Source organism: Talaromyces amestolkiae (assembly GCF_001896365.1).
Source record: "Talaromyces amestolkiae strain CIB chromosome Unknown scaffold9.1, whole genome shotgun sequence".
NCBI classification, from domain to species: Eukaryota; Fungi; Ascomycota; class Eurotiomycetes; order Eurotiales; family Trichocomaceae; genus Talaromyces; species Talaromyces amestolkiae.
In genome coordinates, this window is record NW_024468045.1 from 354,927 (window position 1) to 375,586 (window position 20,660).

General features: G+C 47.0%; 7 protein-coding genes across 7 annotated transcripts; 4 read left to right on the forward strand and 3 right to left on the reverse strand.

Moving 5' to 3' along the window:
• Positions 1 to 945: 945 nt before the first annotated feature.
• BHQ10_005159 (uncharacterized protein) lies at positions 946 to 2,461 on the forward strand (the record flags this gene model as incomplete). The annotated part of the gene is made up of 8 exons (XM_040877604.1): positions 946 to 988; positions 1,053 to 1,318; positions 1,402 to 1,586; positions 1,665 to 1,797; positions 1,850 to 2,028; positions 2,079 to 2,193; positions 2,272 to 2,342; positions 2,395 to 2,461. The coding sequence occupies 8 exons, from the start codon at positions 946 to 948 to the stop codon at positions 2,459 to 2,461; spliced, it is 1,059 nt and encodes a 352-aa protein (XP_040733663.1).
• A 2,924-nt stretch (positions 2,462 to 5,385) lies between these two features.
• On the forward strand, positions 5,386 to 5,843 carry BHQ10_005160 (uncharacterized protein; the record flags this gene model as incomplete). Its single annotated transcript, XM_040877606.1, has 2 exons — positions 5,386 to 5,492; positions 5,561 to 5,843. 2 exons carry the CDS (start codon positions 5,386 to 5,388, stop codon positions 5,841 to 5,843), a joined length of 390 nt encoding a protein of 129 aa, XP_040733664.1.
• A 484-nt stretch (positions 5,844 to 6,327) lies between these two features.
• Positions 6,328 to 8,989, reverse strand: BHQ10_005161 (uncharacterized protein; the record flags this gene model as incomplete). Its single annotated transcript, XM_040877607.1, has 5 exons — positions 6,328 to 7,850; positions 7,903 to 8,446; positions 8,497 to 8,642; positions 8,698 to 8,765; positions 8,820 to 8,989. The coding sequence occupies 5 exons, from the start codon at positions 8,987 to 8,989 to the stop codon at positions 6,328 to 6,330; spliced, it is 2,451 nt and encodes an 816-aa protein (XP_040733665.1).
• A 2,139-nt stretch (positions 8,990 to 11,128) lies between these two features.
• On the reverse strand, positions 11,129 to 12,528 carry BHQ10_005162 (uncharacterized protein; the record flags this gene model as incomplete). Its single annotated transcript, XM_040877608.1, has 4 exons — positions 11,129 to 11,436; positions 11,490 to 12,308; positions 12,362 to 12,431; positions 12,493 to 12,528. The coding sequence occupies 4 exons, from the start codon at positions 12,526 to 12,528 to the stop codon at positions 11,129 to 11,131; spliced, it is 1,233 nt and encodes a 410-aa protein (XP_040733666.1).
• Positions 12,529 to 13,660: 1,132 nt separating this feature from the next.
• On the forward strand, positions 13,661 to 14,234 carry BHQ10_005163 (uncharacterized protein; the record flags this gene model as incomplete). Its single annotated transcript, XM_040877609.1, has 3 exons — positions 13,661 to 13,819; positions 13,876 to 14,141; positions 14,213 to 14,234. 3 exons carry the CDS (start codon positions 13,661 to 13,663, stop codon positions 14,232 to 14,234), a joined length of 447 nt encoding a protein of 148 aa, XP_040733667.1.
• A 91-nt stretch (positions 14,235 to 14,325) lies between these two features.
• On the reverse strand, positions 14,326 to 17,472 carry BHQ10_005164 (uncharacterized protein; the record flags this gene model as incomplete). The annotated part of the gene is made up of 7 exons (XM_040877610.1): positions 14,326 to 14,396; positions 14,450 to 15,373; positions 15,434 to 15,475; positions 15,537 to 15,622; positions 15,929 to 16,312; positions 16,370 to 17,032; positions 17,093 to 17,472. The coding sequence occupies 7 exons, from the start codon at positions 17,470 to 17,472 to the stop codon at positions 14,326 to 14,328; spliced, it is 2,550 nt and encodes an 849-aa protein (XP_040733668.1).
• Positions 17,473 to 17,831: 359 nt separating this feature from the next.
• Positions 17,832 to 18,942, forward strand: BHQ10_005165 (uncharacterized protein; the record flags this gene model as incomplete). Its single annotated transcript, XM_040877611.1, has 4 exons — positions 17,832 to 18,005; positions 18,062 to 18,131; positions 18,193 to 18,867; positions 18,920 to 18,942. 4 exons carry the CDS (start codon positions 17,832 to 17,834, stop codon positions 18,940 to 18,942), a joined length of 942 nt encoding a protein of 313 aa, XP_040733669.1.
• Positions 18,943 to 20,660: the final 1,718 nt, after the last annotated feature.

A 20,660-nucleotide genomic window follows, 5' to 3' on the forward strand; every position in this document is an offset into this window, starting at 1 on the left:
AACAATCAAGATGATATACACAATTGGCGATTGAACAGCGAACCGCCAATACTATAGTTGCAAACATCTGGATATTGGTGACGCAAAACAGCGTATATATACAGAAATGCAACTCCCTTCCACCCGAAATTGAATATAGAGTTCTAGATCACTCCCGAGATGTCAATAATACATTTACCCCATGGGGATGTATGTAATTACGAATTACGGATACCGGCCGGTTATTAAAAGTCGCGTGGTCGAAATGTCTGTTCTCCATGTTTCCAGATAGTTGACTGGACTAGACCCTTTTAAAGTTCTTAGGCTCGGCCGATGTTGGAGTATAGTCTCCGCTTGATCAAAAGTTCACTCGTTATGATTTATGCGCAGCCAGAAGCTTCATGCTTGTTTTAATATCAAGTTAGGTCATTGTGTCTCAAAAGGAAATATTTAATGACAGAGGGGGGAATCACTGCATGCCCGGCCGGAAAAGTTCTTAGCCCGGTGCGGACGCTTCGAACATGTGGCCATTGGGCGATTGGTGTGAACATAATACTAATTATAGAGCAATCAAGGCTTTTTTAATTCTGCTAAATGCGTCGTGTTTTTTGATTACACTTGCAGTGGTTGTACTTGGCAGGTGTTCTTCACTGTCATAGGACGTTAGATTAGGGTCAGGTTAAGGCTACTCTCTCTCCGGTCTACACATAATCACTTGGATTCGGGTCCTAGAAACGACTTTAACGCGGTGGTTCATTCTCGCTTACCATGCTTTGCGAAATAGATTCACCAAGATGCGTGCTACACAGTATGACTCGGCCGATGTTCCCGTCGGCCGATGCACCAGCTTGGAACAGAAACCGAAATGAGATGACTTGATATAAGCCTTAAATTTGCTCTTGCTAGGCCCTTCAGTAGCTATCAAACATCAAGGTAACTTGATTGGAATTGGTCTAATCCATCGCTATGACTCTACCCTACATTGTCGTCGTCGGTGGCAGCTACGTAGGTTCGTTCTAGCCGTTTTTAGGTCAACTAATGCAATATCTATGTATCTGCTGACTTACCTATAGGTCTGAATGCAGCACAGCAACTCGCATCCAGTTTGAGTGACAAATTCCATGTCATACTGACTGAGAAGAGATCGCACTTCAATCACTTGTTCGCCTTCCCCAGGTTTTCTGTAGCACAAGGCGTACAGACGCAAAAGGCATTCATTCCTTACGTTCCGGGTGCATTCGTCAATTGCCCTCCGAATTCTGGGACAGTTCTACAGGCTCGAGTCACTACGATTGACAGCAATGCTGTTCAATTGGATAGAGAAGTTCCATTGGATGGCGTGCTAGTAGACTCTATCTCTTTTTCATATCTTGTACGGCGACTGCTTCTGTTTTGTATTCTTTCTACTCTAACGTGGACTAGATCATTGCCACGGGCACTTCATTAGTTGCACCCTCAAATATGATCAGCATAGATAAGCAAGCCGGCGTGGCTTATTTACAGGACCACGCCCAAAATGTTGCGCGCAGCTCTAAAATTATTGTGATCGGTGGAGGAGCGGTTGGCGTTCAAATTGCAACTGATATAAAAGAGCTCTATCCCGCTAAGTCTGTCACCTTGGTGCATTCCCGAAGCAGGCTTATGCACAACTTCCATCCAGATTTGAATTATATTATCTTAAATAGGTGTGCAGAGCTCGGGGTTGAAATCAAGTTAGGATCGCGAGTTAAACTGCCTCTAGACGGATTTTATCCTACAGATGGGAGTGTTTTTGATGTTGAGTTGGAGGATGAATCATCACTGAAAGCTGATCACGCGGTAGGTTTGCGTTTGATCGTTGACTCATGACGCTGAAATTGACCGGTGACAGATTATTTGCACTGGCCAGACTCCACAATCTGATATTATCAAATCTCTTTCACCAGAGTGCATAAACCAAAATGGGTTCATTCAGACGTCGACAACGCTACAAATTAGTGATGCGAGGTATCCCAACATCTTCGCTATAGGGGATGTCGCCGAAACCGGTGCACATAAAGCTGCAAAACCGTACGTCTACTCGAGTTACATATCGTTAATCTGAAGTTGACAAATTCCAGAGGCTCTAAACAGGCAGCCCTCGTTGTGAGGAATATCCAGCATATTATAAGTAACGAACCGTTGGAAGAGTACATACTGTCCGAACCGCCGGGCATTCATCTAACCCTTGGTATTGTAAGTACTTAGCCCAGAGGTGCTATTGAAGCTGTCGTTTCTATCCTTACATATTGCTTACTCTGTAACATGCAACAGGAGAAAAGCATTGCATTCGGAAATCCTATTCCGGGCTCTTCAGAACCGTTCACGAAGCATAGAATCGACGGGTGAGTCTGTATCATGATAGTTCCGTCTCATTGTCGCTGATTTTGTCTCAAGAAAGCTGGATATGAACATCGATGCTGTTTGGATCCGTAAGGGAGGTGGCCCCGAGTCGTCTCTATGATAATTCTGTGTCGTTAGGCAGCAGAAATCTTTCAGCTATCTCATTAACTGACACAGAATACGAATTGCATAAATAGATCGCTAGAAGTGAATTTGATGTAGAACCATAGATTCGACAAAAGATATCCTACAAACAGGCGAAGTGGGCCATTCGTATTGAGTCGTATGCACGGACCACAAATTTCTTGAGCTCTCAAATTGAGGCAACCTACATGACTCTGTTCTGCTTACTCTGAATGCGAGAATTCAGCTCGATTCCTAGTAATCCTGCTAGCTATGCCTCGAAAAGCTCATAAGAAGTCAAGGAATGGCTGCATTGTATGCAAACGACGTCATATCAAGGTATGCCGGCGGCTTTGCTACCTACCATACCATATACCCGACAGCAGAGAATCATCTTTCTGACCCAAATAGTGCGACGAATCATATCCCAATTGCTCAAACTGTAAAGACGCCAATCGCCACTGCGAATTCCCAGTATCGAAAACTGTATTCAGACATTCGTCCCTGAATAGCTTCAATACATCAGCAAGTCCGACTCCGCGTCAACAGCCTTCACCTATATCTCCTCAAAATGTCAGCGAGCACAATGCTGAAGACGAATCATATTCACCAGTTAACATGCATCACATGCTCTTATTTTATCATTTGACTGCAGAGACATTGCCCTCATTGCATACCTACGAATTTATAGACATTTCTCTAACGGACATTCTCAAACACTGTCTACCGGTCCCATATCTCATGAACGAGCTTCTCGGCTTCGCAGCTTTACACAAAAGCGTCGTTGGGCGCGACACACACACGAAAGAATCTTATCGATTCCAAGCAATGAATTTTCAGACCCATGCTCTATCAATTTACAACGCGGAACCCGCTATTCTCAACGCAGATACCTGCCTCGCCGCATTTTTCTTCTCTGCCGTTCTCGGCGCCCATCTTTTATGCGATACCTTAATTTACCGTGGCGACGATACCTTAGCTAGGTTTCTCGAGAAATTTGTACAATACATCCATATCCATCGCGGCATACGAACCGTGGTCTCAGGGCAATGGGATGCTCTAACCCAATCACCCATCGGACGCAGTTTGGTCACTGATCAACTCAAACTATCAGACCAGCCTACAACTTTCAACCCGACTCTCACAAAACTCCTCAGCCTTATAAATAGCGCGAAACTCGGCGATCCACTGACCAAGACTTATAAATTGACAATTGGAAACCTGCAGTCAATAATGAATGCATGTGAAATTCCAGGCTCGACTTCGACTTCTTCAGCCTCGATATCAATGTACGGTGCAGTCATTGCGTGGCCGGTCATGATCCCTGAAGAATACGTTGATGCACTCCATATGGGACGACCTGAGGCATTGATTATCCTCGCTCATTACGCTGTTCTGCTGCATACGTATCGACAACTGTGGGTTTTTGGAGATGGAGGGCGTTTTTTGATAGAGTCTATCTGTGACTCTTTTGGTGCTGATTGGGAGGATTGGTTAGAGTGGCCGATGGAGGTTTTGCGAGATAGCAGTAGCCTTGATTCAATGTCAGATGTGTAATCTTTCGCATAAGATGAAGCATCTCGAGTGTCTTCGGCTTCCGGAACATTTATTGTAGGTCCTAAAGGTGTCTCTCTTATATGGTCCGTGCACACAACAGACATTAGGGTTTTATTGCCCAATTAGGAAGTCTGAAGTCTCGTCGTTGGATTATTTGTTGGATTGAGCATTACGGGTCATGATACATGCGCAAAATCGGTCATTACTGTGGGGGCTGTTGGTTCAGATTGTATCCTTTGGGATGTTCGGGTATACTGCGGCGGTGTTTCATAGAAGCATCAGCTCACGTCACTCCTAGCGGAAAAGGGTTTTGAAGGGAAGAAGATCCTGCACATGCTACGAGCGTCCTGATCATAAACCACATGATCTTTAGACTTTGAAATTACATCATGGGGAGCAATGGGCATTTGTTGCGGCATGAGTGGACGATGTTGATGGTTGGTGTTGGTGATTTCTATGTGTGGTATCTTAGTTCTTTGAAAACCAACGACAGAGGGCCATATTACATGAAGATTATTGGCCTATTCGACCAACAGGTAGCTTTTATAAATAAACACCGAATGTACGCTAACGCATACTAAGAATTTTTTGTGCCCTACGAACTACGTCGATCCCAACATTAAACTAAGTCGATCCCAACATTGGACTCAGCCGTCGACGTCAGCTGACGGGGTCTCCCCCAGATATTTGAGGCTGATGTTGGACCCTTGACCAACCGACGATAGCCAAGCTATAGCGAGTATGTCATCAAGCTGCATTCAGTATCTATTTTCAGGTACCAAGATCGGCCGTATTTTCTAGAAGCGATCAAAAAGATTGACACCCAGCCCGAAGAGGAAACACAACACAAAAAAAAAACCCAGGTACTCTACGCAAGATCTGTAGAAAACCTGCGAGAGATTTATATACATATTCGGATTGAGTTCGGTTTCCAGAGAGAATTATGAGATCTACAAGCAGGTGGACTATGGGCAGAAACACTTAGTGAGCTTGATATGATTCCCAACTAGGCATGATATGTTCGGTGGGGTGTCGATCTATCATTTCCCGTTTTGAAATACAGCTTCATATCCCTGAGACCCTCTAAGAGAATGAAAAGCATCACGTAATATGGCCCTATTATTGCGCTGTTGTGCCTGGAATACAGGACGTCATGGGCTGTCCAGAGTGTCTCGAAGGCACACTTGAGAAGTCAATCAGCCAGGCAGATCGAAATAGTATTTAAAGAGCATCTCACCCTTCGGATCCTAATGGTATTCATACACAGTAACCTCAACTATTCTCATTCAACAGCCTTCTTCACTCTCGGCCTTTTGCTATCAAATCTTCCTACGAGTCTCAAGAACACCGAAAATCCCGCCCAAAATGAAGTTCTCTCTTCTCGCGATCCCAGCGCTGATTGCCTGCGCAACAGCTTACAATCTGACTGTCTATACCGACGATAGCTGCTCAGAGGGAGCCGCAGATTTCAGGTACAATCACGCAGCATTCCAATCGAACACCTATTTATGTTGTTGTCATTTAACTAACAATTCCATAGCGGGCCTGACTTCCAAGGCGACCAAGGCACAGTAGGCCATTGCGTCCAAATCGGGTTCCAAGCGAAGAGCATATGGTTCGTATCAGATACCGACACAGAGCAACAATTCAGTGCTTGGAACACTCCTGAGGAGCCCTGTGTCGCAAGCGAAAAGGGGCAAAACGAAGCCGATGTTACCCTGTATACGGGCCAGCCATCTGGTTCGGAGTGTCAATCTACCGTGGATGGAGCGTATAGCACCCCGGATGGCGTTGCACAGTTTCTTGTTGGTGTTGTTGGTTGAACCTTCACTGTTGGAAGTAGTAGCCATGTCTATCAACTATGCCTATGTATGAATATGTTGTCTTAGATATCTTTGATCTTGTATTGTGTATGCCAATAGGTCTCCTCCTTTGAATCAAATGTTTTATATGAAGACAGCTTTTTATGGTTCTGTATTGCTTTGATCAAAATACTTCATACATACATAAGAGCATCGATAGGATGAATCCTTTCCACACGGGGACGGACCGGATTTATCAAGAAGACAAGGAAATCACAAGCAAAAACAAATACGAATTATGTATGTAATGGGGTAGATCATTGGAAATTCGTTGTATCCAAATCGAATATATACCGGCTATGATGTACAAAGAAACTTCTCATGATATTAAATAGTATCCATAGATAGCTCACTAAAACCCAGTTCCAACGCATGCGAATCTACCTTCGCGGGTATGCTGTGAATCAAACCGAAAAGAAACAATAAACCAAAATGTCTTGCTAAACTACTCCTCAATGATCTTGGCAAAAGAACCAGATCCTTCAATGTTGGAGATTGCACTGTGCACAGCACTGGTCACATCAACGTGGAAGAACGGTCGGTTCAAGCCCGAAACCAAAGCAATGTTATTGCGCTTGGCTCTGTATGCTGTAGTAGTGTCGAGTTGTTTGATGTAGTCATCGCCTTCATTGCTGCTGACCTCAGGTTCGGTGCGTTCGCGGACAGTAGCAGATTTAGGACGGCCGCCTTCAAGATCATCAGCCTTGATTTGACTGTTGAGACGTTCGCGTTCAGCAACGGCAGCCGCAGAGCTTCTGCCACCAATTTCGGCGACACTGAAGATAGGCTTCCAGCGTTGGAACCCATCAACGGATGAAGGACTTGGCCAGCCAAATCCAGCAGATGTGAGAGCGCGCTTAGTCCAGCGGTTATTGATGTTAGCAAAGTGCCATTGAACTGGCTCAGGGCTTGCATAGAGATCCAGTTGGTTGCGGACATCAATCAAATTCTGAATCGAAGTAACATCGACATGGTCAACACTAGAAAAGTCCAAGATGATAGCACGCAGAGTAGGCAAATCACTCCGGTCTTCGACAGGCTTGCCGCGTCGTGGGCCAGGGTCGTTCCAAGGGCGGTCACCAAGAGTAGGATAGGTTGCAATATTCGTGCGACGTGTTTCCTTGAAAATCGTTTGAACAAGATAGTCGGTTTCACTATTTGCATTCGGGTAGACGAATCCTTCGGAGAATCGGTAAATAAACACCCCAGGGTAAGGATGCTGAACAGAAATCTGTGGGTTAGATCCATCGCCATGTGTGACCGGGAGATAGACATTGCGGTATGTATCATTTGCGTTATCCTCCGCTAGAGTCTGCTCAGGTGTAGGTCCTACGGGTCCGTATTTGCCTTGCTCATCGATCAGATGGTCTCCAATGACGGAGTGTACTCGGACTTTGCCCAAAAAGTCACCGCGCGCTTTGACGAGACGCCACAGCAATAAGAAAGCGGACATGCAGACAGTAGTGTAAACACCGTTTTCAATACTGGAAAACACAGTGACCAACACACCGGCGAAGAAGACAACAACCTCCAATGGAGAAACCAACCAGAATTGGTACACGACATTAGGAGGGGTAATCAAATCTCCGACAGCGTGAATGATAACAGCCGAGAGAGCAGCCTGAGGAATGTACCAAAAGAGTGGAGGAAGAGCATAGATGGCAAGAAGCACCACAACAGCAGTTATGAGGCCAGCAAGAGGAGTGCGGACACCAGCCTTTGACTTGATGGCAGTGCGAGAGAAAGACCCAGTGGCAGGGTAGGCACCGAGGAAGGGTCCCAGCAAGTTGGTGACACCAATGGCAACCATCTCCTGGGAAGGATCGATAGTATAGTTGTTGACACGGCCGAAGGACTTGGAAATCGAAATGTGCTCGATCAAGAGGACAATAACTGCAGATGGAAGGTAGCTGGTAAAAGACTTGATGATTGAAGTGTTGATTGTTGGGACAGCGGCATGTTTGAACCCTTTCAGATGATTAGTGATTTATCTTTTGAAATTACAGGGTAGTGTACATACCACGAGGAACGTTTCCAAGAACTTTGAAAGCGGTATGTTCGCGACGATGGATGTTGACTGCTGCACTGATCATGGTGTAAAACAAGATCACAAAGGCCGTTCGGAGTGTCGAGATGAAAAAGAATGTCTTAGCTCTGTGTGGTCGCTTCCTGGCACCGTAATTGCATGCAGATCGAATGCCGTACAGCATGAAAAGAGCAGTCAACCCTAGAGCTGCGTCAAGCTGGGTCGAAGGAAGGTATTTTAATGAGTTGATGATGTTCTGATATGTAGCTCCTCTTGTGCTGAAATTGGCAGTCTCGCCCATCAAGTTCTTAATTTGGCCAGATGCAATGTTCAAGGCGGAGCCTGTCATGAAAGCGGTAATTGCAGTCAATGGAATGAACTCGACGATCCAACCCCATCGGATTAGACCAATGAAGGTAATGATAGCGCCGGATATTATAGCCAATGCTGAAGCAATGACATGGGGATCGAGTTCTGGGTGCTCTTTTCGAACTGCGATAATGACATTTCCGGTTAAAGTTGACATGACAGCGACGGGCTGTAATTATGTTTAGCTTGGTCATCGCGAAATAGATCAAGTCCACTTACACCAATCGTGATATCCTTAGAAGTGGCAAAGAACCAATAGATCAAAACACCCATGAATGAGGAATAAAGACCGTATTCGACCGGCAAATCAGCCAATTGAGCGTACGACATTCCTTGAGGAACGACAACGGCGCCGACAGTAATACCTGAACGGAAGCCTTGTGAGTATAATGAATTTGAAGAAGAGAGGGAAGAACATACCAGCAACCAAATCTCCAATCAACCATTGCGTGTTGTATCGCCCGATCCATTTCAAAAATGGAAACAAACTAATAAAATAGTTCAAAACGTCGTGAACAGACGGGATCTGCTCTTGAACCCACCCAGCAACAGTAGGTTCCGGTTCAATGTAGGTGTCCGCAGTACCTGTGGTGAACACGGATTCTCCTCGCGTGACGGGATCAGCTTCTGAGCCCAGAGGATCCCGGTAGGGGATCTTGATGCCGAGTCCCTTGGCCAGGGTATGGCCAACTTTGGAAGTCGAGCTGGACATTTTGAGATCGTGTCGCAGGCAAGCGTCTGAGTAGACTTCCTGACACCGATGCTGATGTTGATGTGTATATATATGCAAATATATATAATACAGATAAGGAGGCGTCCGGTTGCGGATGGAGGATCAGCAGGATAAATCAGAGATAGCCAATCTATACCGTCATCCTGTGATAGACAGATGATGAAGAATAAGACGAAATGGCGAAATCGAAGTGGGAGAACTGTCGCTATTTCAACCCGTTCGCAGGATGCAGACTCGTGTGAGCAAGATGCAGCAACGAAAAGAAAAAGTAGTTGGACTAGAAAAATAACGAATATATTAGCTTCCGCCTCAGACGCGGACGAACGATGTCGTGATCAAGCCCAGGACTGGAGACGGGAGCGAAATCTGGTGTAAGGCTAAGCAAATAACAATGAGCTAGTAAATTAGCAGGGACGAGATTGAATCCGAGTCAATGCGCGGGATTGGCGATGCTCTAAATGGAGGAAGCTAAAACTCTCATAGATGCAGCTGGTTGGCCGGAGTGTTGGTCTGTCGTGAAGAAGACGAATAGATTGTTTATTAAATGAGAGAATCAGAAAAAGAAAGACGAGGAGGAGCGACACATGGATGTGGTACAGTTACGACGGAGAGCATGTAACGGGGGATCCACGTGTGCAGTTGCCATCTTGCAGGCCTGGCATGGCACCTTCCCAATGCCCGATATTCAGCAGTCCGTATGGCAGACTGTGGCAGACTATGGCAGGTACGTGAGCGTGAGAAGAACTCTGATGCCAAGCTTGAAGCTCATTCGGCCGCGCATGATGGCGTGATCGACTCCACCGATGATGGAAGAGGTACATGGTACTTTGCGCCATACCGCCGGCTCCTGATTTGCCAGCAGTTTTACAAGCAGGGCAGGACCATCCAGTAGGCGGCGAGGTCACTCTGACTAGTCCATAGTATTCCATAGTATTACATAGTATTACATAGTATATAATCGGGGTTACTGCATTGCTACTAGGCCGCACACACTAACAACCTTGGAACACTGGGTGGGTAGTAAAGATACACTTTTATATGCAGGCTAGGATTGCAGATGACGCTAGCCCCAACCCTAACCCACCCCCGACGCCCGTATTATCTAATAGCAACTGCTGGCTTATGCTTGCTTTTTATCCATATGCGCGCCGTCCATTGGTTTCCGAATAGCAATATGCACAAGCTATTGCGTGATCGGCTGGATCTGTCAAAAGCGTACCCTAGCGCCGACCTAGCGTACGTACCACTCTTATTACACTCTCATTGCATAGTGCACTCCTTTAATTACCCTGATTCTTAATACTTGGTAGAGATCGCATCAGGGTCCAAGCACACATTTACTTCATACTCATACCAAGATTATCACAACCATGTGCTATACGGCAAACTCCGTGAGTACCTGGTATCCCAGGCCTTGTGTGACCGATCCAGACTCTCGGGTGTTTTATACTTTACTCAGACATGCCCAATCATGCAGCTACAGCTACGAATACTTTGTGCGAAATTGGGCTACCACAACCGAGCTTGAAAAATACCCAAAGCCATGCATTCTAATAGGATAAGAAGACAGGTATGCAAACGCCCATGATACTAGTAATAGTGCGAAAGTGGCAAAAGTAGTAGGCAGCGGGAGAAAATGGGAAGGAAAAAAAAGTTCATCAAAAGCAAAACCCGTGACCGGCGTGATTCAACATAACAAGGAGACTAGGAGTATGGAAAATTCCCTGACTCCAGTTCCAGACATTGTGGTATGGAGAAAAGCAAAGAAAGAAGTGTGAGAGGAAGCGAAACGGTCCCAGGGCTTGCTAACCCAACTGCTTGTATTTTGAGCCGAAATTTTACGAGGGATCAGATTCGTACGTATTCGCATCGTGCCACTCGCATAACATGCTGTTTCTAAACGAGATGCATGGGAAAAGCCGTTCTTTGACACACTCGTAGGTTTGAAGCGCAGTGTCCATGAGGAATCAGGTAACCTGACAATCACCTGCAACTCAATAGAAGAAGAAGAAGAAGAAGAAGAAGCGAGACTAGCTGCGCTCGCAGGATGCACTCGGGACTGGTATCGACAAGAATTGAAAACAGCTTCAAGCCGGCATCTCTCACTGCCTTTTCTCCTTACTGAGAAGCACACTGCACACGCTCAGCTCCGGGAGGTACACCGTCTTCATCTTCTTCATCATAAGCGGCTCCATGTGCACGTGCGCTCTGGGTAGGGTCGACGTCTTCTAAGCCAAAGTCTTCAACCATGGAGTCTGCTGGAGGTGTAGTCTGCTGTGTTCGGGGTGGCAGGACTTGTTCAAGGAGTTCGAGGTTCTGTAGATCGGAGCCCTGGGGGAACTTGACGTCGAATTGAATGTACAAGTTACCAAAGTCGTGGTGACGGAACGAGGGCATACCCTGGCCCTTGATGACCTTAATAGCACCTGGGAATAGGTTAGTATGTCGGCTGCAATAATGAGATTTCAAAAATACATACCAGGTGTGATAGGCTCGCCGGGTGCAATATTAACAGAAAGCCACCTATCATCCAAATGCTCAATGTGGATGGTACCACCCGCCAAAGCAGTGAGAAGATCGATCTCAGCGTGATAAAAGAGGTCATCATCCCTACGCTGGAATCGAGCATGAGGCTTCTGCTCAATCTCGAAAACGACATCACCAGGCAGGACATTCGGCATCTGGTCACCTTCGCCGCGGAACTCAATCTTGTGGCCGTTCTTCACGCCCTTGTCGACATGCACATGAAGGACCTTGCGCTCCACAATGGTCTTCTTTCCGTTACACTTCTTGCAGCGGTCCTTCTCGCGTAGAATCTCTCCCTCACCCTGGCAGTCGGGGCAGACAGTCTGGAATCGCTGAATCATGGGGCCCATCTGACGCATCATAGTCTTCATACCCGAACCGTTACAGCCGGTACATTGGCGAACGGCACCTTCCTTTCCACCACGGCCATCACATCCAGGGCAAATAACAGACTTTTGTAAGGCAAGTTTGGAGACTTTTCCCCGGTAAATATCCTCCAAGCTGACTTTGTGAACGTGGTTGATTGTTCGTGCCTTCTTTGGGCCGGACTCGCGCATACCACCACCGAACATGCCGCCGAAAGCACCGCCGCCGCCAAAGAACTGAGCAAAGAGATCCTCGGCGTTCATTCCGGCACCACCGGCACCACCTTCCAAGCCTTCTTCACCATATTGATCGTAGATTTGGCGTTTTTGAGAGTCGGAGAGAATCTCATATGCGTGGGAGAGTTCTTTAAATTTGTCGGCGGCCTCGGGATTTGAAGCATTCTTGTCTATGATCTGTTAGTCACTTGAATCTCGTCCCATGAGCAAAGCATAAACATACCAGGATGATATTTCAAGGCACCCTTCTTGTATGCAGTTTTCAGCTGGGCCTCGGTCGCCGTAGGGGGAACCTAGAATGAAAATTAACAAAATGTTTCAACCATAGAATAAGGCTCGCAACAATAAACATACCCCCAAAACATCGTAGAGTTTCGAATCTTTCACCATATTGGCTATCTATTATTTTGCGCAAACGATCGGAACAACGACTCGCCGAACGAACGGTAGGTCAACAAGGCGGGTAACAAGCGAGGTGAGAGTGACAGAAACGAGTAGCGACCGATATACGGAGATCAAATATAATCGATCGACGAACGCAGAATTCTCCCAAAAGAAGGAAATGGATGTAGCGACACAGGACAGATAAAGGGCCGCTCAGGTAAGAAGGATCGGGGAGGTTGATTTTTCTGAGTCTGAGTCTGAGTCTGTCTGGTTTTGCTCGTCCAGTGAGAGTGAGAGCGCCAAGCTTCTTGTAGATCGTACCGCCTTCAGAGCCTGACAGGAGTTCAGGAACGAGGATCGGGTTTGATGATTATTTATTTAACAACGACAACGAAGTCGACAGAGAGGAGATTTTGTTGAAGGCAATATATTACAAAGAGAAGATCCTTCCAGATCAAATAATGTGAAGCACGTCGGACCGTCCAAGAGTTCGCATCGCATTGAAGACCGCCCAAAGAGGACTAGCGCGGGCTCCAGGCAAATTCCGAACAATTCGATGGGTTTCGATCTTCCACAGCTTTCTTTCTCGCCACTCTATGCCCTCCGCTTTGGACATTATTGGACACCCGCATTTCGAGCAGCGCCTTTCGTGCTTCTAACTGTTCTTCGATCCGTGTCAGCAAGGCCGATTCAGGGACACACGCATTTGTCAGGAGAAACAGCCGGAATTCCATCTACCGCCAACCTCAGCCGCAGCTGTGGCGGTGCGGTGGTTCACCGTATCAGTTCTTATCGATAAGGCTGCCCCTCTCATTATCGCTCACTATAAACTGTACTATGCGAAATGTCGTGAAGAAATAGCGCTGAGTGCTCCTACTATCTCAGCTAGATCTGAAGGTTGAATGAGTACTATCCGAGTATCTCCTATCATAGTACCTGTCTTCCGTTTTCCGCATCAATAGCTCATAACAACTCGTAATAGGAACTTCACCACAAATCAAGTAGAAGTGGAGCCAGTATAAATCTCTTTCCAGAGTCCCATATCTTGATAAGAACACTCCCGAGGTTACCACCAGACATCATACCCCGCTACCTAGATACACATTGAACCGCTCCTGACAGAATACTACGCATCAAAATGGAAACTGACCCAGGATTCATCGCTGCTGTCGAAGAAGCTCGTCAGGGCCAAGCCGAAGGTGGCGTGCCTATTGGCGCATGCCTCGTCTCCAAGGACGGAAAAATACTCGGCCGCGGCCACAACATGCGAGCCCAGAAGGGAAGCGCTACTCTACACGTAGGCTTACCTTGTCACCCCATGTAGACGATCATTGATATTGATGTATGGCATAGGGCGAAATATCGGCCCTTGAAAACTCGGGCCGTCTCCCGGCCTCTGCATACGAAGGCGCGACCATGTATACGACCCTGTCGCCATGCGACATGTGCACGGGTGCCTGTATCCTGTACAAGGTCAAGCGCGTCGTGATTGGAGAGAACAAGACCTTTTTGGGTGGTGAGCAGTACTTGCAGAACCGGGGCATTGAGGTTGTCGTTCTGCAGAATGAGGAGTGCGTCAAATTGATGACGGATTTCATTCGGGAGAAGCCTGAATTATGGTCAGTCAAACACCTTCTACCTTGTTGCTATTTTCCTTTGAGTACTTGCTAATATTTCACTCCACGGATAGGAATGAGGATATTGCGGTCTAGATAGATTAAGAGGATATCGATTAGAGAGAGCTTTGTAGCATGGCGATGGTCTTTTTTGGTGGCTATCTATTCTAATTTATATCAAACTTTTTCAACGAAATTGTCTGTGAATCTCTTCAAAGAAAAACTTCAGATCATCCGGGTTGACAAATGGAGTAATTCCTGATCATTTGAGTTAGCATGCTGTTGCGTATGTAATCCCGGGGTTCACTTACCATGACCAAGATTAGCAATCCATCCCGTCTTCCCTCCTCCAAAGCCCTTGACCATATTCTCAACAGTCTTGGTAATAGCGCTACGATCACCATACAGAATACCCGGGTCAGCGTTACCCTGCAACGTCACACGGCCGCGCGCGATGCTGTACGCTTCAGCGGGGTCATGCAACCAGTCCAATCCGACGACATTGTATCCACTCTCACACAGGTCGTCAAGCGCATACCAAGCACCCTTTGCAAAGACAGTCATAGGAACTCGCTCCAGTCCAAGCTCCTGCAGACGCTTCGGTAGATGCTCCGAAATATAGCGAAGGTAGGGCAAGGCGAAATCCTTGAATGTGGCAGGCGACAATTCGCCAGCCCAAGAATCAAACACTTGCACCAATTGCGCACCAGCAGCAACCTGTAGCGCAAGATACTCAACGCACAGCTCTGCAATCTTCTGTAACATCGCCTTGCTCTCGTTGGGGTATTTGTAGATCCACTTCTTGGACTGAATAAACAACTTTGTGCCGCCGCCCTCAACCATATAACAAAGAAGAGTCCAGGGTGCACCACAGAATCCGATCAGGGGCACGCGGCCCTTGAGCTTGAATCGGGTCAATGTAATGGCTTTGTAGACATAGTCCAGTTCCTTCTTAACATCAACATCCTTCTTGAGCACTCTCTCGTATTGCCCGTCATCCGGAGAGACGAGAGGTTCGGGGAAAGAAGGGCCCTTTTTATCAATCATCTCAACGACCATACCCATTGCTTGCGGGATGACGAGGATATCCGAGAAGATGATGGCTGCATCGATGAGTCCGGCATAGCGCTCGATGGGTTGGAGGGTGAGGGTAGAGGCGATCTCGGGCGATCGACAGCAGTCGAAGAAGTCGCGGTTTCCTTTGGCTTCGTGATATTCTGGGAGATATCGGCCGGCTGTACAGGATCGTTGGATTAGCTCATGTAGTTTCGAAAGCGCTTAGCCGGAGAACGTACCTTGTCGCATTACCCATATCGGCGGCCGCTCGACAGTTTCGCCTGCCTCATATTAGTATTGATTGACAATGGCTCTGACAAGGTTGGGATAGCTCGTGCCTACCTTTGGCGGCCCTCAACAGGAGGTCATTCTTCAACGGCTCAAATTGTTCCTGCATTTTTGCGACTAGAAAGGTACCTTGCGAAACACTACAGATTTAGTAGACTTATCGAATCACAGGATAATAAGCTATGAGGCAACGGACTAGCAATAGCCTGAACGTATGTCCATCGGCCCATCTGCTCACCGACCACTTCCGAGGTCGAGAATCTTAATCTGAGGGCGGGGTGATAAGGGTTAGCCCTTATCTTAACCCCTTGCTTACAGCCAATCAGAACAGTCAATGTGCGAGATCTTGATAACCTTAGATCTGACTACGTGTGTATATTTTCTTTTTCTTTCTTCATGCAGGTATTAATTTATAACAGAGTATCTACCGGGGATCCTTCGTTAACCTTTTGCGAAGATTGTGCAAGCTGTACAATCTCTCACTGAATGCCTTCTGGCTCTTGGGCCATGAGGATTCGTCCATACCAGCAAGAATGCTTGCTGTGCCCTGCTTATTGATGTAATTGACTACCTGACTTGCTGCACGGTCAAGCACCAACTTCCCTTCTTTCAGGCGAACTATGTATTCTTCGACAAGCACCGAAGCTTCATCGGAGTTGTTCCTCCAGTCCTTGATGGAACCAGGCTCATGGCAACTATCGACGGAAACGAGAATACTGTCGTTTTCGTCTATAGAAGCCACGTCGAGGATGTTTCCTGATGTTATGATTGAATCCTGAGGAGCTATTAAACCCTTCGCCTCTAATACAAAGCTTAAAAGTTCGTGCGACCTGCAGTCAACGTTAGATTGATTCCCAGTTGACAGTGACCAAAGCAGCTTCACTCACCCGTCGATAGCCACGAAAATAGCAACCAACGAACTTCCAGTAATCTCCACGGCCCAAATGCCCCTTACGACGATCTGATCCTTTCCTTCTGGAAGAATTGATACTTTGTGCAGAATTTGGCCATTCCTCCAATCCCAAACAAAGATAGAGTCATCACCACCGCCAGTGACTAAAAGGTGCGGCAACGTGGGTGGTATGCAGAGAGTGCTAATAAAAGATTCATGGCCCAGACAATAAGCCTCAATAACGTGTGTTTGAGGCGGCCCACGAGACACACGAATCTGCTCATCGCGGTCTGCTGTCAATATATAGGTGTGCGAGCCACTAGCCGATGTACCCGATGGTACGATTGCATAGGCCATATCAGTAAGCGTAGAGACCTGTCCCGAAAGCACATCCCTTTTCGCTGTGGGAGCTGCCGGAGTGATTTCAGGGGTCTTTTGGGTAAGCTGCTGGCGAAGAGCATCCAAGTTTCTCTTGGTATGCACGACGAGAGGATTAGCTGCAGGTTTGGTGACCTTTCTAGTCCGGGCGACCAGTTCAAATTCCCCGCTTTCGCCGGGTAATAGAGGCATGCTGAAGACATCACCACCTTTGTCGGCGCATATCAGTGTGTCGCCGTCGGATGAGAATGCCACTGCACAGGGTTTTCGAGGTACGGGTCTATTGTCTCTTAGTTCCGCCATTCCTACCAAGTAATAACTTAAGTTGATGTCTTCTTACCTGTCACTTGATTCCGTCAACACTCCTCCCGTACTTATCTCAAAGACTCGCACATGTTTGTCCTCTGCAGTTACTGCAACTACATGACGACCGGACGGAGAGACGACTAGAATGGGAACGGACTGCCACGCATTGGTAGGCTTGTTTTCGGCACTGGTGGGAGAAATCTTCCTTCTCTTCTCTGGCGGCCCCTCACTGCGCTCAACAGAATCTTCATTCGTCTCAGGCTCTTTAGAGGTGCTGGACTTGTCCTCAGGCCATGTCGAGATTTTGTGACCGTCGGTGGCAGAAAAGGTGTAAAGATTTGGCCCGGCGGATGCGACGATAATCCCGCCAAGGTAGCGAATGCAAGTGAACGGGTACTGCGCTGTGGGAAGCATTGGATTTGCGCTGTCGATACTCTGAAAATGAGGACTAGATGGACTAAGTACGATTATCGTGAATATGCGAAACAATGCTCAAGATCGAGTCATTCAAACTAGAGTCGACTCTAATCAACGTTGTCGCAAAAATTAAAGCTCTGATTTCATTTCTTGGCGCGGCAGCTCACTCGATCCGACATGATTGGCCACTGCGGACAGAGTGGGCCCGTTAGCCGAAAGCACCACAACTTTTGCCAAAATCCCAGACCACACACGTTTTTCTCCCGATCCAACATCATCCGTCCAAAGAGACACCACCAAATTACAATCATTTTCGTTTGCCCTTAAACATCCTCTCTTCACAACAATAAGAAGACATGGGGGGCAAATCTGCAAGCAAGTCCGCTTACTTCGATAAGCTCAAGGGCCTCCTCGACGAGTACAAGACGATCTTCATCGTCTCCGTCGACAATGTCAGCTCCCAGCAGATGCACGAGATTCGTGTGAGTCTCCGTGGCGAGGGTGTCGTCCTCATGGGAAAGAACACCATGGTTAGTATTCCTTTCAATCGACCACGCTGGAATACTTTTTGACTGAGACTGTCTAGGTCCGCCGTGCTCTCAAGGGCTTCATCTCCGAAAACCCCGAATACGAGCGTCTCCTTCCTTTCGTCAAGGGTGCGTTATATCTACTGCAGATTCGAACCCGTCTCAATGAGTTTGTGCTAATTCATAACAGGCAACGTTGGTTTCATCTTCACCAACGCCGAGTTGAAGGGTATCCGTACCAAGATTCTCTCCAACCGTGTCGCCGCTCCCGCCCGTGCCGGTGCTGTTGCTCCTCTCGATGTCTTCGTTCCTGCCGGTAACACTGGTATGGAACCCGGTAAGACTTCTTTCTTCCAGGCTCTCGGTGTTCCCACCAAGATTGCTCGTGGTACCATTGAAATTACCACCGATCTCAAGCTCGTCGAGGCTGGTGCCAAGGTCGGAGCCTCCGAGGCCGTTCTCCTTAACATGTTGAACATCTCCCCCTTCACCTACGGTATGTCCATCACTCAGATCTACGATGATGGCCAGACCTTTGGACCCGAGGTTTTGGACATTGAGGACGAGCAACTCCTCAAGGCTCTCGGCTCTGCTATTACCACCATCGCCACCATCTCTTTGGCTGTCTCCTACCCCACTCTACCTTCCGTCATCCACTCTATCGTCAACAGCTACAAGAAGGTCTTGGCTGTTGCCATTGAGACTGACTTCAGCTGGCCCGAGATTGAGGAGCTCAAGGACCGCATTGCCAACCCTGATGCTTACGCTGCTGCTGCTCCTGTTGCCGCTGCTGCCACCAGCGGTGAAGCCGCCCCTGCCGCAGCTGAGGAGAAGGAGGAGTCCGAGGAGGAGTCTGGTGACGAAGGTAAGATACCTCTTTTCTATACCCTAGTGACGGCCATGCTAACGAATTCTAGGTTTCGGTGGTCTCTTCGACTAAATTGCCTGAAAAGGCAATTTCTTGTTACGGGATACGAATGAAATGTACTTGACATGAGTCGCATGAATCGATACTCGTGATAGATCAACGAATGAACTCAAAAATATTTCGAGCATAACAGCAACAATTACTTACGTAGATTCAGTGTAAGACTGGACTATGCGATTATCTCATAAAAGGTTCGTCTCATTATTTTCCTTTTTGTTTCATTCAAGCACATTCGATCTCCCGGCGGATGATTAAAACTTTTTAACCCCAAGCTGTTGTTCTGCAACAGCTATGAAGATTAAAAATAGCAACAACAACACTCTAATTTTTTGCTGACGCCCAACCAATTACTACCTTTTTCACCAAATACTTCATTTTCACCTGTTTTTTTACTTGTGAGGACTTAGCTAATTTGAGAAGTAATCATTCTAGGATTGGAAAAACCTTCCAATACAATACCTGACGACCAAGCCATCTCGTAGTACAGACCTCTCGAGGCTATGATCACCAAGACGCTTTCTCTCGTAGTTTTTTTTTTAGCATGTTACTGTTCTCTGTCAGTCACGACATATACAATATTTGCTCAGACGTACTGATGCATACTAGATATCTGCAGATATGTTATTATACAATAATGGAGAATTTGCATTTACATTAAGACTTGTCACTGCAATCGCAGTCTTCCACCTAGAACGAAGCCATATGCTACGGTAGCGATGACGGCTATCAGGTTGAAATGGATCGACATGGCATGGTTCCTAGAGAAAGCCTTCTTTACCTTAGTGACAAGCGCGTCTGTCTCGGTGGTGTCCATGTTGCTGCCATCCGGACCATTCTTCTCTTTCTCATCTTGAACCTCTGTACTCGACACATTAGTACCTAGCTTGGTGATTGTGTTAAGAACATACCTTTCACCACTCTCGCCTTCTCAATCATCGCCTCACTCGTCCTTGGCCCATAAACATACCAATTCAGTCCGGCCATCACCGTCGCCAGCCCCAAGAACACATTCCCTGCATCATTCACCAGCCATGTTCTCACCGGCTTTGTGACAATAGTAAGTAGCGCAAGGCCAAGCTGACAGCGAAAGTAAACCGGGAACAAGCGTTTGTTGAGGTTATTGAAGCTCTGCGGGGAAAGGGAGCGGTAGCATATCTTTGTGTTGATGAAGGACTGCTCATACTCTGTCAGCACTTGTCCGTTACCATAATGACAGGGAAGCACCTCAGACCTGATAGAGTTGACTGCCCAGAAATGTCCCGTAGGCTAGAATATGATATGGCAGCGGGTTTAGCAGCGTCGACAACATCGCTATCTACAAACGCAATGCAGCTTGAACCTATAATGTTAAATAATGAAACCGCTTTTCTATGATGTTACAATCAAAAGTTGTAAATGCGAACCCGTCTCTTTATAATGTCAAACCCTACTCGTTTTGGTAAGCAAATCTGCGGATGGACACTGGAGCCGATGGTTTCGTCAATAGTTGCCAGCCGGCTAAAAATCCTTAGTGCACACTGGACAACAATTTGATTGCCTACAGAGGCAAGACTCTGGTTCAGCAAAAGTTTTTAACTGAACGTTCATGAATCAGCCGCAATATTTCAGTCCAGTCTAGTCTTGACGGAGCCCACGCCCTGGGACGGGTTTCCTTAAGAAGAAAGGGAAGGAGGGAGAAAAAAAGAAATGAGGGATGCCGGAGTTGAACCGACGACCTTCTGGAGATCCCA